The 15,779-nt window shown below is 51.5% G+C and overlaps 1 protein-coding gene across 4 annotated transcripts in view; it reads right to left on the bottom strand.

Moving 5' to 3' along the window:
* The window catches only part of LOC144946688 (phosphorylase b kinase regulatory subunit beta-like), a 146,675-nt gene that overhangs the window by 60,339 nt on the left and 70,557 nt on the right, over positions 1-15,779 (bottom strand). For 2 of the 4 annotated variants that reach the window (XM_078875773.1, XM_078875775.1), the window contains exons 11-13: positions 4,161-4,218; positions 3,002-3,079; positions 328-501 (exon numbers count right to left, since the gene is read on the bottom strand). In XM_078875773.1, the coding sequence (XP_078731899.1) occupies positions 328-501; positions 3,002-3,079; positions 4,161-4,218 (310 nt within the window). The remainder of the gene's footprint in view (positions 1-327; positions 502-3,001; positions 3,080-4,160; positions 4,219-15,779) is intronic. The other 2 variants (XM_078875776.1, XM_078875774.1) reach the window with 1 other exon arrangement.

A 15,779-nucleotide genomic window follows, 5' to 3' on the forward strand; every position in this document is an offset into this window, starting at 1 on the left:
TGTGTTTATGTAGCTACAGGCGGGACATACAAACTCTACACAAAAAGGCACCCAAATATGGACTCGAACCCAGGACTTTTTTTTCTGAGAAGCAGGAGTATTACCACGATGACGACGATGATGCTTCTCCTGATGCTAATGTTGCTGCTGATGGTGATGATGCTGAAGACGATGATACTACTGCTGATGCTAAAGCTACTGCTACTGATGACGATGCTGAATACGATGATGATAATAATGCTGATGCTAAAGCTGCTGCTGATGATGCTGAAGATGATGATACTATCGCTGATGCTGCTGCTGATGCTGATGCGAGGAGTCCCTCACCGAGCAGCTTGGCGATGACGTAGAGCGCTTGGCCCCACAGGTAGAGGCGTCCGTCGTGCCCCGTCTCGCTCGGGTACCTGCGCTGGCTGCCCGGCTCCTTCTTCTCCCCCTCCACAAACTCCCCGGGGACGTGATAATACCGTGGTATTATCGTGTGGCCTGTAGACATCACCACTGTTACCATCATCATAAAAAACAATACCACAATTACCATCATGGTGGTGGAACACGGGCGCAGCGGTTAGCACTGTGCACTGCGACCCTGGTGACCAGAGTTCAATCAGCGGTGTGTGACATCCGATAAATCCTGGGTTTCCCCTGTTCACCTTGAACCACGGTCAGGACAACCCTGATGCCCGCTGCACCTTGGCAAGCGCTATTCCAGCAGAGGCATGGTGCGGGTTCCACTCGCCACTAACGTTAGCCGTGGCTCGGAATCGATAGCCGTACAGTATGGTACTCTAAGGTTTTTTCGGTAAAGTCACGTAGGTAAAACATCAAAATTAATGAAAATAAAATAAAACAAAAATCATGACGTTTCGGAAGCAACACAAGTCTCCGTCATCAGGTGGGACCGTCACAGCCGAATTAGCTGCATCAAGTGAGGCAATGATTCAAGATGTAATCCCTTATAAGCAAGTTGAAGAGGGGAGGAGAGGGGGGGGGGAGCTCATCAGAATGTGGTAGCCAATGAATGGAACGTATCGGGAGGGAGGGGGGCGGGGCTCAAAGACAGCACGGAGTGCTAAGTACAACACATCGGGAGGGGGGGGGCGGGACCAATAAAATGGACGACGGCTTGGACGCGGTTGCTGCTGCACACGCCAACACATTGGACAGAGAGGGGGAGGGGAGGCCTGATACACATGATAGACAAAAGAACGAAAATGCCCATGTTTATACCAATGCTGGCTGAACAATGAAGAGAGTACTGTTAAAAAATAACTGGGGATGTTAACACTCGGTAAAGTAAAGTAAAATAGTGCCTGTCAGATAAGATGGTCCAAAAAAGTGTAATTAAGTCTTTTTTGCGTGGTTGATAACATCTTTCCAATGATTACTAAGTTTGTACCCATCATCACGGTTGAAATTATGTCTGTGTTTGTATATTTGTATGGCTTCGTGTACAAACCTTTGATGGTAGCCGGGAGGTTTGCAGAGAACCTTGGTCTCGGAAAAGACAATTTCATGAGAGCCCACCGAGTTGTAGCAATGATCGGCAACGGCAGAAGAATCAGTTCTGCCGTGTTTCAGATCTGACTTGTGCTCGCGGACACGATCAGAAACATGACGTTTCGTTTCTCCAATGTAGCAATCACCACAAATGCAACTCAATTTGTAGACTCCAGGATACTGTAAGTCAGGAACGACATCCTTCACAGATGGAATCAGATCACGGATTTTATGCACTGTACTGAATCGGACTTGGATCTTATGTTTGTTTAGAATTTTGGAGATCTTTTTGGTCACGCCTGCTATGTATGGTAACGTGATGGTTTTGGTCGGAGTTTCAAGTGGCTGTTTCTGTGTGGTGGGAGAGACAGCTTGGCGGATAGTACGGTCAGAGTATCCGTTCATCCTGAGGGCCCGATGTACATGTCTTAATTTTTTGGCCCCGCCCCCCCCCTCCCCCTCCCGATGTGTTGTACTTAGCACTCCGTGCTGTCTTTGAGCCCCGCCCCCCTCCCTCCCGATACGTTCCATTCATTGGCTACCACATTCTGATGAGCCCCCCCCCCCTCTCCTCCCCCCTTCAACTTGCTTATAAGGGATTACATCTTGAATCATTGCCTCCTTTGATGCAGCTAATTCGGCTGTGACGGTCCCACCTGATGACGGAGACTTGTGTTGCCTCCAAAACGTCGTGATTTTTGTTTTATTTTCATTAATTTTGATGTTTTACCCACGTGACTTTACCGAAAAAACCTAAGAGTATGAATCCTTGCAGTCACGAAAGCTTCAAATCTAGAAGTACAGTATGGTGTGCTTGCCGCTGTGCGGCCACTTAATAAAACACAAACATTGTCATCAAATGTATTTGTTAATAACTGAATTGATGGGCACTATTGGCAAATGCCCTTTTTCATTCGATATTTAACAAAAATGTGCCAATACCTCCATAATCAATGATGGGGTAAAATCACCGGCACGATTTGGTTTTGGCCGATTTGCCAAGATGTTAATGCTGCCCCGATCGACCCCTTTTCCACAAGCACATCCGAACCACACCAGCTAGACGGTGCACGTGTGGTTTTCCATTAGCCGCTTATTTTGCCAAGTCAGAACAGAATCGTGATATGCTGGCCACACAAAGTATCTGAATCTGGCTTGAGGCCAAGCAGGGCCAGCGGCAGAAATACTGAGAAACGTTCATTGAGTGTGACGTCGTCAGTCGGTACACAACTCAAATACGACACCACCACGTCACCTTGACACGTGTCTCGACTCGTTCGCTGCACATGACGTCAGCGGCACGGCTCGGCTCGGCTTCGGCAGTGGAAAAAAACACTTGGCCGCCTCCTGAGCCACGCCGGGCTGAGTCGGCACGGCCTTGGCGCGGCTCAGTTTGTGCCGTGGAAAAGATGCGTCCAAGTGGAAAACGGCCCCTCGTAACTGGACGTGCGTGCATGAATGTTGAGTGCATGGGTTCGTAGTAGTTTTTGTTTTCATTTACCTTGAGACGTTTTCAGTATAACCTTTTCCAAAAGAGCCAGGTACTCCTGCGTCTGGTTTTGATTTTCATTGAAAACACCTGCGCATTTCACAGCAGATTCAGCAGTTAGAGTTCCCATGCATTCAAGCACATTTTATAACCGGTAGCAAACATGCAGTGGTCAAGGACCCAGTGATTATCGTGCTTGTTTACCCAACAGAGCCTCAATGAGTCTCATGATTCTATTTGTGGAGGGTCCTGCCAAGTTTTCGCAGGAGGGCGCAACGGTTGCTGTGTGGATTTCAACCGAGTCATTTGTGGTGTCATTTTTTCCGATTCTGCAACTTTGGAACAACGTCACTGGATCTTTAACGTCCGCCGCGAAGCAGACGGCGGCGCGTCGTATTTAATAAAAATCCGCAGCATTGATCTGGGCGGGCCGCTGGATTCTAATCGCTGAACCCCTGCAACAAGCGGCGAATTTGCTACCGCTAGACCCCATTGCCGCCCCTAGCCCAGCCTGGGTGCCGTGGGCCTCGCTGGTGCTGCCCGGGCTGTCCCTGCCGGACGTGGCCTCTCGTCCCATGATTTACGGTACCGTTGTGTTTAAGGGATGTAAGGTAATAAAGTCACACATATCGTGTGGCTTTGGGTCATCCTGCAATGTATGCATGCTGAACTTCTTTCGCGCTGTACGTGCTAATCGGAGGTGAGGTGTGTGCGTGTGTGAATCTGGTACGTGTAGGAACGTATGGCTTCTGCGCTTGTGGTCAAATTATAGTACTGTCCACGAAAATGCGCCCCATGTTGTCACATCCTGGGGAGTGCCTGGACGGGCGACCACCACGCACAAGCAGCTGTCCATAGGGCTGCTGCAGGCCTATGTGGTAGGCAGCAGAGGGAAATAAAGCAAAAGCCTATGTTGTACTGTACTGCGGTATTTCTATGGTCGAACGTCTATGCTCCCTGCCTTCACCAACCCGCATTGACCTGCGTGGTGAAGCATAGTCGATTAACACCTCACAAATGTCCGTACAAGTTACAACGACAAGTACTTGGGGGATGGAGGGGAGCAATCAAAATACGAATGCTCCGTATCTCGCACGGCTGTGACATGACGAGTGACATACTGGTTCATAATTATAAAAACAATTAAAGGTGTGTGAGGTCACCCACTCACCGTCGATGACCATGAAGAGGTAGAACATGGGGAATTCACACTCGATTCCGTCAAACAGCTGCAACGACACCCGCGGCAGACAGCCTGCGTTCATGCACGTTTAACTTTTTACGCACCGTACGCATTGCACGTTTAACTTCGCTCGCACCGTACGTAGCCAACCGTGCTAATCGCGTTTCAATCGCTCCCCTCGCGCACTCAGAGGTGAGTGCCATCTTCTTAAAAGGGAACAAAATCACTTGGGCGGCGCTGCTGCTGCTGCATTGGCAGCGATGCACAAGCACAGTTAACTAACAACTCAACGCATCAGTCAGGAACACCGTGGCCTTCAGAAGAGAAAGCATATGTTAGAAGTACAGTACGGTAAATAATGGCCATTGTAGAGAGGTTGAGCGGTCTACCTCTCTGGTCTCCGTATGCGCTGTGAAGTAGGGCCATTGCCTGAAACGTCGCGGAGTCGAGCACGGCTTCATTGCTGGTGAGTGAGTGATGCTTAGACTTCACCGTGTTTAATCACTATCACTGGTCATCACAATTCATGTCGGCAGTGCACCTGAGGTGGACAATGCTTTCGCCGTTCATCTCGAGTGTTTTATTTCTCCACTCCAATGTTGGACTGTCGCAAAAGAGTAGGTGGGTTTCACTCGGATATATCAAAATCAGAATGATTATGTATAACGGAGGAAGCCGATGAGCGATACATCTCTTTTACACATGTCCAGTAGGGGCTGGTCAGAACGTTACAACAAATAATACTAATCATAATCAACGTTTTTGGGTTTAGATCGCGTTATTTATAAATGTGTCGCCATTCTGGCGAATTGCCCGATGATGCTGGATGCAAGTACCAGCGAAACGTCGTACTCAAATTGTAAATGTTGTGGTTTCACGCTTCAACACACCGGTGGGCTAAAGCAGTGAACTATTTGTCTTTTGTCAACGTGACACTTTTTTACTGATTGGCCGTGTCGAGTGGTGGAGGGTTACGACACATTTATAAATAACGCGATCTAAACCCAAAAACGTTGATTATCAATATTGGTCGCGAAAGCCTACGTGTTAAATAATACTAAACTAAACTACTTTTATCTTTAGATTTAAAGCTTTCGTGACTGCAGGGATTCATATTCTTGGTTCTTTCGGTAAAGTCACGTAGAAGGGAAATAATGAAATAATAAAAATATTAAACAATACAATTCTCACGACGTTTCGACTGCAACACAAGCAATCATCATCAGGTCTGAAATCCACAGCGAAGTAAAGCCCACTGAGCTATTCACTCATTATTCAGAAGCGACCTGGCCACAAATAATAGCTTACCATCTGGAAATTGATATCAACATGGCTCATCATGTGAACATTTATAGCAGCAAAATAATCGAAATCGCCTCTTGAGCATAAAAACAAATTACTTTGAAGGGACGATGGCCAATGGACTCGGCTTGTGACAAGAGTGGCAGCTAAAGGACGAATCATACACTCGGACAATCACCAGGCACAACTCTGCTCAAATCCTGACGAGACTTTCCATTCTGAAACTGCCGCCAGAGAACAAATGGCCCAAACACGTGTAACTACGCCTTTACCACAGTGTGACAAACCAGCCCGGGGGAAACCTATCAGTATCAGAAGCTTTATATTGGAGGAATCTGATGAGCTATGAAGTTATTTTTTTTTATCACAATTGTCCAGTACGGGCAGGTCAGCAAGTTATTACTTTACTTTAACGAGCTTATACTGTATACAGTAAAACCTTGGATTGCGAGTAACTTGGTCTGCGAGTGTTTTGCAAGACGAGCAAATTTTTAATCTAAATATTAATTTGATAAACGAGCGATGTCTTGCAATAAGAGCAGTACGTACAGTATACGCTTTATCTGCCGAGTGTCACGTGATCACAACTGAGCCGATGGTTCTTCTCTCTCTCTCTGCGGGATTGTGGGTAATCGTCTCCCATGCTCGGTCTCAGTCGGCGTGCCTCACTCGTATAGTCAACATCCGTGCGAGCGTATACTGTTTACTATAGTGTTGTGACCACGAGTGCGTGCGTAAAGCATTTTTTTAATTTTGTGTCCAAGTGTAGTGACTGTTCTTTAGTAACTGTACTGCAAGTGAAAGTCGTCCTACACAATAACCCTCCTCTCCTCTCTCTCATCTCCCTCACACCAGCCACGATTACATTTAATTAATAAATGTGATTACTTTATATTAAATTTAAATAATACAAATATAAAAAGCTATTTTGTATTAATCATTTTTATATGAATACAGTATTTTTGGGTTGTGGAACGAATCATCTGAGTTTCCATGATTTGTTATGGGGAAATTCGCTTTGATATACGAGTGCTTTGGATTACGGACACGTTTCCGGAACGAATTATGCTCGCAATCCAAGGTTTTATTGTACACCTCTCACATGATAAAACAAAGATGATCACTGCATCACGCGCTTTGGATGCACTTCTGTGGCTGTCTGGAACGCTGTTAAGAAGCCACTGGGGTTATGCACTGCTAAATCTTCTAGATTGAAAACTCATTTCTTTAGAACTGCTTTTTGGATTTCGTTTGCTGTCCTTCCCCCGCACACTACGATTAGCACGGTTGGCTACGTACGGTGCAAAATAAGTTGAACATACACATACAACAAAGGATAATAATATAAAAAAAGAGTGCTACAATAACCTGGGGTTATAGGAGCCGAGTTTTGCTCGGAGGAGCGTGTGTGCGGCGAGTGGCGGCTGAGCGCACCGTTACCGAGTAGCCCCATTCTTATTTTCACGCTCCATTTGCCGGTGCGGCCACGCGGGCCGTGAAGCCAGCGCCGCGGCTCGCTTCAAATCAGCTCTCCCTTTTTAACCAAAACGGAAATCAATGTTAATGTAAGTGGCAGTGCGGGCTGGGGCCCTGCGGCCGATAGAAGTGGGGAGAGGGGGTGGTGGTGGTGGTGGTGGGAAGGGGGCGCGGGGGGGGAATATCCGCACCGCCGCCCCGACGGCGAAGTGATTTAGCACAGCGTGGCGATGCGCTCCATCATCTGTAAATATTCAACGCGGTAGCCTGAGCAGGGTGGAGCGGGGCGCGCGCGGGGGGCTCGCGGCGTTTTGGGGGGGCTTGCGAGGTTAATGTCCGCGTCAGAGCCAATGAGCCGACAACCCCCCGGGAACCCTGTGGGTTCAAGTGCCCTCGTGTAGCCGGGCGCGCGTCTCGGCCGATATCTGCATTGTGAAATAGCTGAGCCGGCACCGTTGGGGTGGGGGAATGGTGAGGTCACGCCGTGGAGGTCGAGGGGCAACATGTCAAGAGGATGATGCACGAGTGGTTACACTGAGTCGGGACTGGCGAGGGCAAGGGTTCGAGTCCTGGGGCTGGGTGTGTCTCAGAAGGCCGCTGTGCCTGTAAATCACCGAGCCAGTACCCACGAACATGTGCAATTTAGCCTGGGTGCTGCTTGACTTGATGACGTTTTGCAGATAATTACGAAAAAATGCAGCGAGTTTAATTTTTACGCAGACGAGAATGGGTGCTGCCGTGGTGCAACGTTGAGCAACGCTGTACTTGCAATCCAGTGGTCGGCAGGTCGGTTCCATCAGGGGTCAGAGTGGTGAGCCGGTACCGCTGATGTCCTGGGTTTGAATCCAGGTTTCGACCGCCTGCCATTAACCCGTGCTCTCAAGCGTAGTGAGTTGATCCACTCAGCCCGATTACCAATGTATGCACAAAAAAATCCCGCCGTCTTAATTTGGCTGAGTTTCACCTCCTGTACATTACAAAACATATCAGGGTGACTGTTACATGATGAAAATTACTTTGTAGCAGGATGGGTGGACTAAAGATGCACGATTATTCAGAAGTATCTTATTGGTTCTTTCGGTAAAGTCACGTAGAAGGGAAGTAATAAAATAATAAAAATAAAACATAATAAAATAATTCTCACGACGTTTCGGCCACAACGCAAGCAGCCGTCCTCAGGTGAAGAATGAAACACCACCAAGCTTGGGGCGTATATTTAAGCTGGGTTGGAGGGGGGGAGGTGGGAAGAAAAGCGCCTTGACAAAATAATTTGCATATCAAGAGGAATTTAGCATATGGAAAATGCGTAGGAGGCGGGCGGGGGGGTTCAAATTAATATTATGCCCGTGCATTATGCAGGATTAGCAGCATCAAATGGAGGGGGAAGGGGGGTAGCATTAACAAAGGAAAGGAATGTTAATAGTATGTAGCTGCAGTTACTAAACAACCACGTAAAAAACTGAAGTATAAACTACATAGCATCATCAGTATACTTACTATACTCTACAATAAGCTGAGTTACTAACAGTAATTGTAATGTATTACTTACTGTTAGTAACTCAGCTTATTGTTGAGTATAGTAAGTAAGTGTTTATGTAGTTTATACTTTAGTTTTTTACGTGGTTGTTTAGTAACTGCAGCTACATACTATTGTAATGCGGGCGTAAGCGACCTTCCGGAGGTGACGTCACGGGGGGTGGAGTCATGTGACGTGGGGGTAAGGTTCGGGGCTTTAAGCGGGTAAACCGGAAGGGGAAGGTAGTCGGGGTGTGAGCGGAAAAGAGTGAGGCCACGCGGGCAAGTGTGGAGAAGGGGGGGCGCCGACGGCGATCGGGAGCCAACCCCGAAGATAAGAGCAAGCTGCGGAGTGGTGTGCAGCTGGGGAGGAGACAGCCAGGAGGGCTGCGAGTTAGAGGCAGCGGTGTGGCTGCCAGGAGGAGCTGCGGAGAGAGAGAGAGAGGGGGCTGCTTGATAGAGGCAGCGGTGTGGCTGCCAGGAGGAGCTGCGGAGAGAGAGAGAGAGAGCAAGAAGCTGTGAGAGCTGCGGAGGGAGAAGAGCAGCAGCGAGTACAGCCAAGGGGGGCTGTGTGAGAGAAACAGCAGCGGAGCTGCTGTTGTGGATCGGGCCGACATTGGAGTCAGCACCGTGGAGAAGCTACAGAGTAAAGACAGCCGTGTGGGTGTACAGCACGAACCGAATAATAAAGGACACTGAGCCAGACATCGTGGTCCAGTCGTTTATTACACTGGTGTCGGAAGTGCAACGGCATGTCGAAACAAGTGAGGAAGAAAGTTAATCCGGCGCCTGCATCGGCTTCTTCGTCCGACGACGACGAACTCCCTCCAACCACGGATCCTGTTGGGGTGGTGGAGGAGAGCCAGGCTGAGGCGACCACGGGAACGGGTGTGGAGGATGTTGGGGCGGTGGCGGGTCCGTCGACATCATCAGACGCGGATCAACGATGGCAAGCGATGGCGGTACAACTGGAGGCACTTCAGGACGTCCTGGCGCATCTATGCCATCTCGTCGCGCCAGGGACGATGGATGATGCAAGTGGTACGCCGCGGGCCGCCACGTTGCCTGTCCTGCCGCCGCCATTGCCCACGCGGCAAGAGGCCGCCATTTTGCGCGCTCCGTGGCGCCAAACCGCCATCTCGGCCACGCCGCGGGCCGACGCCATTTTGAATTTGCCATCACAACCACCACCATTGGAAGACGGCGGGAAGAGGAGTCGGAGTCGCCACCTTACAACAGTTAAAGAATTTTCCGTCGGTGGGGACTGGAGCGCGTTCGCCTGCCGCTTCTTGGCGGCGGTACGCACAGCAAGATGGACCGATGCGGAGGCTTTGGAGGTGTTGCCGACTCTCCTGGACGACGAATCTGTCCGATTCTTCCGTTCCATATCGACCGATAAGAAGGCAACTTTATGTGGTGTTTTTCAAGAAATGGCCGATGCTTATGAGCCACCAGATGATGCGCATCGGCGATTCGCTCAACGACAACGAGCACCAGAGGAGTCGCCCGTGGCGTTCAGGGGTGCGGTGCTGGAGCTGGCCATGGCAGCTTATCCTGAGACGCCACAGGACCTGCTTGAGCCTCTCATATTAGGGAAAATGTTGGAGCTGTCTCGGGATCTAGGGATCCCCATGCCTGTGTGTGGGCATGAGAAGCTAACTTCCCGGATGGCTGCTAAGTGTCTCGATGCGCAATTCAACCTCCGTCGCTGGAAACAAGTGACGGCGTGGACGGGGGGGCCCGTCAAAGATGGGGATGCGCTGGGATGGAACCCTGCGCAGGCCGTCTATGTTCCGGATGACCGGGGCCCTCAACAACTGACGGCCGCCTCCGCTCCATGGACGGGACGCGGCGGGCCGAGACCGCGCGCGGTGCTACCAGAACGGGGCCGTCAGGAGGCGAGGCCTGCGCTTCGGCGCAACGAGGCCGAATGTTTCCGCTGCGGGCGTAGGGGCCACTACGCCAGAGACTGCTGGGCCCGCTTCCCGGCTCCGCCGCAGCAGGAGGCCTCGGCACCGGTCAAGTCGGCTAAAGATCCTCCGAAACAGGCATGTCGGCACGCACCAGACACTCGGCAAGGCTTTCCACCTCACCCACCACCTGTGTTGCGCGATCCTATTGTTGTTGTTAAAGAAAGGCCATCGACGGGGCCTTGTCATTCAGTTACGCAGTGGCGCAAATTGGCACGGAGAGTTGTCGCGGCCGCTACGGGTTCGTCCACTGTACCGGGGTCCATACAAGGTGTGGACGTGCGCATTTTGGTCGACTCGGGGGCGTCTGCGACTATTATATCGGATGTCATTTTCCATCTGTTGGGCATTCCGTCGGGGGCTGTGCGTCCGGTTTATGGGTCGTGCGTCGCTGCGAACGGGGGTAGCATGGGCATCGTGGGTCAGGTGGATGCTAAGATATCTATTGGGGATGTGTCGGCCTCGGGTGTTGTGTTGATATCGAGATCTTTGGCGGTTCCTTGTTTGTTAGGCACCGATTTTTTGGCTAAGATGCCCATTTTGATCAAAATCAATGAGAATTGTATTGAACTGCCGGGGGGCCGTCAAATCTCGTTTCTGCCGTCGCCCTGGGGGCGACCTGCTTCGGCCGTACAAGTGCAGGCGCTGTCCGTCGCATCTGTGGACATCCCACCTGGTACACAGATGCTTATACCCTTGCGGTATCGGAAGCCCCTGCCTGATCGGCTAGGAGCAGTAGGGGTCTTGTTGTCACCGTCCGCCACGATAACAACCGGGTTGGCGTTAGTGGGGGCACAGACCATCGTCCGGCCGGATCAATTACCGTTTTTACAGGTGCTTAATGCGGGGGGAGAAAACGTCCGTGTCCCGGCCGGTACGGTTGTGGCACATGCCACTACGGCGTTTGCGACCCATGATTGTCCACATAGCCGGGGAGTTGTTGCTGGGGTTTCCGAGCCAAGGGGTTCGGATGATCGTTGGGTTGCTCAATTATGTGACGAAAATTCTTCCCTGTCCATGGAGCAACGTGGTGCGCTGCGTAAATTGTTGTTGACATATTCCGATGTGTTCAGCTCCGATGATTTGGATTTGGGCCGCACTTCCTTGCTTTACCATCACATTGAGACGGGCGATGCTGCCCCTATTCGATTAAATTCGCATCGGATGAGTCCTGCGGAGCGAGAACACGTACGGGGGGCAGTGGAAGACATGTTGGCTGCGGACATTATATCGCCATCTAACAGCCCATGGGGCGCTCCAGTCGTCTTGGTTAAGAAGAAGGATGGCAAATTGCGATTTTGTGTTGATTTCCGCAAATTGAATAAGATATCGGTGGCAGATGCGTACCCTCTGCCGCGTATGGATGACTCCCTCGACGCATTGTCGGGGGCTAAGTTCTTTTCCACACTGGACCTCTCTTCGGGATTTTGGCAGCTTCCCCTTGACGAGTCCTCACGGGAGAAAACCGCATTCCGTACGCCTCAGGGGTTATTTCAATTCAACTGTCTCCCGATGGGATTGAATGCGGCCCCTGCTACATTTCAAAGATTGATGGAGCTCGTTTTGACGGGGTTGCAGTGGGAGACATGTCTTATATATTTGGACGATATCATTGTCTTCAGCCGCACATTCGATGAACATTTGACGCGGCTGGAGACAGTGTTTACGAGGATGCGTTCTGCCAAATTGAAATTCAAACCAAAGAAATGTCACCTACTGCAACGGTCCGTCCGTTATTTGGGGCACATTGTGAGCGCTGAGGGAGTGTCCACGGATCCGGAAAAGACGGCGTGCGTCCGGGATTGGCCGACTCCGGCCACCGTGGGGGATGTTCGGCGGTTTTTGGGATTTGCCTCGTATTACCGAAGATTCGTGCCGGGTTTTGCGACGATTGCGAGGCCTTTGCATCTCCTTACGGGTAAAGGACGGAAGTTTGTTTGGGGACAGCCGGAGGAGGCGGCCTTTCGGAGTCTGCGTGATCTATTGGCCACGGCCCCAACATTGGATTATCCCGATTTCGATCACCCATTCATTCTTGATACGGACGCGAGTGACACAGGTATTGGGGCGGTGTTATCACAGTCTAAAGGGGGTGTAGAGCGTGTCGTGGCGTATGGTAGCCGAGTCTTGTCTCCTGCGGAAACCCGCTACTGTGTCACTCGCAGAGAACTATTGGCGGTTGTTTTTTTCCTACGGCAATTTCGACCATACCTCTACGGTCGTTCTTTTATTGTGCGTACGGATCATGCGGCCTTGAAATATGCCCTTAAAATTGACCAGCCATCCGGACAGTTGGCACGTTGGTTGGACACGCTACAGGAATTTTCCTTCCAAATTCAACATCGGAAGGGTGTGCGCCATGCGAACGCTGACGCACTTTCCAGATTACCGCGGCGCGGCCCTTGTAAATGTGAGTCGGGGACGCATAGGTGTTCGCCGATTCCAAACCCCCCTCAGCCGCTCACGCTGGCCGTCGAGAAGTCGGACACTCCGATGGAACCGGGACCGGCTGACGGGGTTTTGAATCTGCCGCGGTCTGTCTGGATCCGGGAACAGATGATGGATGAGTCATTGGTGTCCTTGCGGAAGCGGTCTGCTAAGGACAATGGGAGTCCGAGTACGGCTGTGGGGCCGCAAACCGCTCTCCGAGATGGTCTGCTTATGTGGCGGGAGGGGTTCCAGGAACGTTGGCGCCTGGTGGTACCAACGTCCTTGCGGTTCGAGTTGATTAGAACCCTCCATTGTGACACTCTCTTACATTTAGGGGTGCAGAAGACCTTGTTGACGTTGCAACGTCATTATTTTTGGCACGGCATGGCGACAGATGTCGTAGGGCACGTGCGCGCGTGCCCTGCGTGTGCACAACGTAAGCCGCCGAAACATCCTTACGTGCCGCCTCTCCAGTCGATTCAGGTGTCTCGAGTCAATGAATTGGTGGCACTGGACATATTGGGACCTTTTCCACCATCGGCGAGGGGTAATAAATATTTGCTGGTAGGGGTTGAGTACCTCTCCCGTTGGCCGATGGCCTGGCCGTTGCCCGATCAGTCGGCCGCGGCCATTACCGACGCCTTTTTGTTTGGGTATATTATGGATAAGGGGGCGCCTGAGAGACTCCTCACGGACCAGGGCAGGAATTTCTCTTCTAAATTATTGGCGGAAGTGTGCGCGGGCCTTGGGACTAAGAAAGTACGGACATCCCCATACCATCCGCAGACGGATGGTATGGTTGAACGGCTGAACAGGACATTGTCTGCCATGCTTTGCCATACCGTGAGTGAACAACAATCAGATTGGGATCTGCACATCCCCGGGGTGCTTTCGGCGTACAGGATGACGCCTCATGCGGCTACAGGATATTCGCCGTTTTACCTTATGTATGGTCGGGAAAACGTGCCGCCGGTGGATGTGCAATTGGGAACTGGGGTGAAGGGACCTCGGAAACCACTTCCTGAATACATCCAGGACACGGTTCGCCGAGTCACGGAGGCGCGGGAGAATGCCCGCGTGGCTACGGCCAAAGCCCAGGCCCGGAACGAGCGATATGCGCGACGGTCTGAGGGGGAGTGCCCTTGGAAGGTTGGGGACCTAGCCTGGCTTCATTGTCCACAGGTACGTCCGGGGACCTCGCCGAAATTGCACAAACCCTGGCATGGTCCCGTACGCCTCATTGCGGTTCCCAACCCACAGACAGCACGCGTCCAGATTGGGTCTCGTCGCTGGGTTGTGCATACGTCGCGCTTGAAACCATATGTTGCTCCCTTACATGATGCGTCATCCCCCAATATTGCCTTGCCGGGGTCTGTTGCTGCTGACTCTCCCCTGCCTGCGTCCATTGATCTCGCTAGAGCGCCTGTCGTACCTGTTCCAGACAGGCCGGCCGTGACATTGCGGGGGACGAGGGGCCCTGCTCGGAGGACGCCTGCCAGGTCTGCGGGACCTTCGAGCCCTGCAGCCCTTCCGACCCAGCTGCGGGCACGGTCACAGGACAAGCCCAAGACTAACTCTTTAGAGACACGGGACGGCGGTGGACTTCCAGCTGCGACAGGGGGATTACCCCCTGTCGTTCCTCGACTTTCATCGCGTTCCCGTTCTGCGAGTGGGCCGCCGACCGTCCGGGACGGGCCGGCGACCCGCACACGTTCCAAATCGCTTACGTTTCGTTGATTGTTGCTGTCTTGTTATTTTTTTCTTACAGTTGTATTTATTGCATGCTTTTGTACGATCGTTGATGTTGATTGCGTTGTTGTTGTTCTTGCTGTTACATTATATGCTTAGTGTCCTTTAGGGGGGGAAGCTCGGTTCGCCGCATTACGATTTGCTATTGGTCAGCCGAGGTCGGCTGGGATTTTTCTACGGGGGAGGGTGGTGTAATGCGGGCGTAAGCGACCTTCCGGAGGTGACGTCACGGGGGGTGGAGTCATGTGACGTGGGGGTAAGGTTCGGGGCTTTAAGCGGGTAAACCGGAAGGGGAAGGTAGTCGGGGTGTGAGCGGAAAAGAGTGAGGCCACGCGGGCAAGTGTGGAGAAGGGGGGGCGCCGACGGCGATCGGGAGCCAACCCCGAAGATAAGAGCAAGCTGCGGAGTGGTGTGCAGCTGGGGAGGAGACAGCCAGGAGGGCTGCGAGTTAGAGGCAGCGGTGTGGCTGCCAGGAGGAGCTGCGGAGAGAGAGAGAGAGGGGGCTGCTTGATAGAGGCAGCGGTGTGGCTGCCAGGAGGAGCTGCGGAGAGAGAGAGAGAGAGCAAGAAGCTGTGAGAGCTGCGGAGGGAGAAGAGCAGCAGCGAGTACAGCCAAGGGGGGCTGTGTGAGAGAAACAGCAGCGGAGCTGCTGTTGTGGATCGGGCCGACATTGGAGTCAGCACCGTGGAGAAGCTACAGAGTAAAGACAGCCGTGTGGGTGTACAGCACGAACCGAATAATAAAGGACACTGAGCCAGACATCGTGGTCCAGTCGTTTATTACACTATTAACATTCCTTTCCTTTGTTAATGCTACCCCCCTTCCCCCTCCCTTTGATGCTGCTAATCCTGCATAATGCACGGGCATAATATTAATTTGAACCCCGCTGCCCGCCTCCTACGCATTTTCCATATGCTAAATTCCTCTTGATATGCAAATTTGTCAAGGCGCTCTTCTTCCCACCTCCCCCCCTCCAACCCAGCTTAAATATATGCCCCAAGCTTGGTGGTGTTTCATTCTTCACCTGAGGACGGCTGCTTGCGTTGTGGTCGAAACGTCGTGAGAATTATTTTATTGTTTTATTTTTATTATTTTATTACTTCCCTTCTACGTGACTTTACCGAAAGAACCAAGAAGATGAATCCTTGCAGTCACGAAAGCTTTA

The sequence above is a fragment of the Lampetra fluviatilis genome, chromosome 42 (assembly GCF_964198595.1).
Source record: "Lampetra fluviatilis chromosome 42, kcLamFluv1.1, whole genome shotgun sequence".
Taxonomy (NCBI): Eukaryota; Metazoa; Chordata; class Hyperoartia; order Petromyzontiformes; family Petromyzontidae; genus Lampetra; species Lampetra fluviatilis.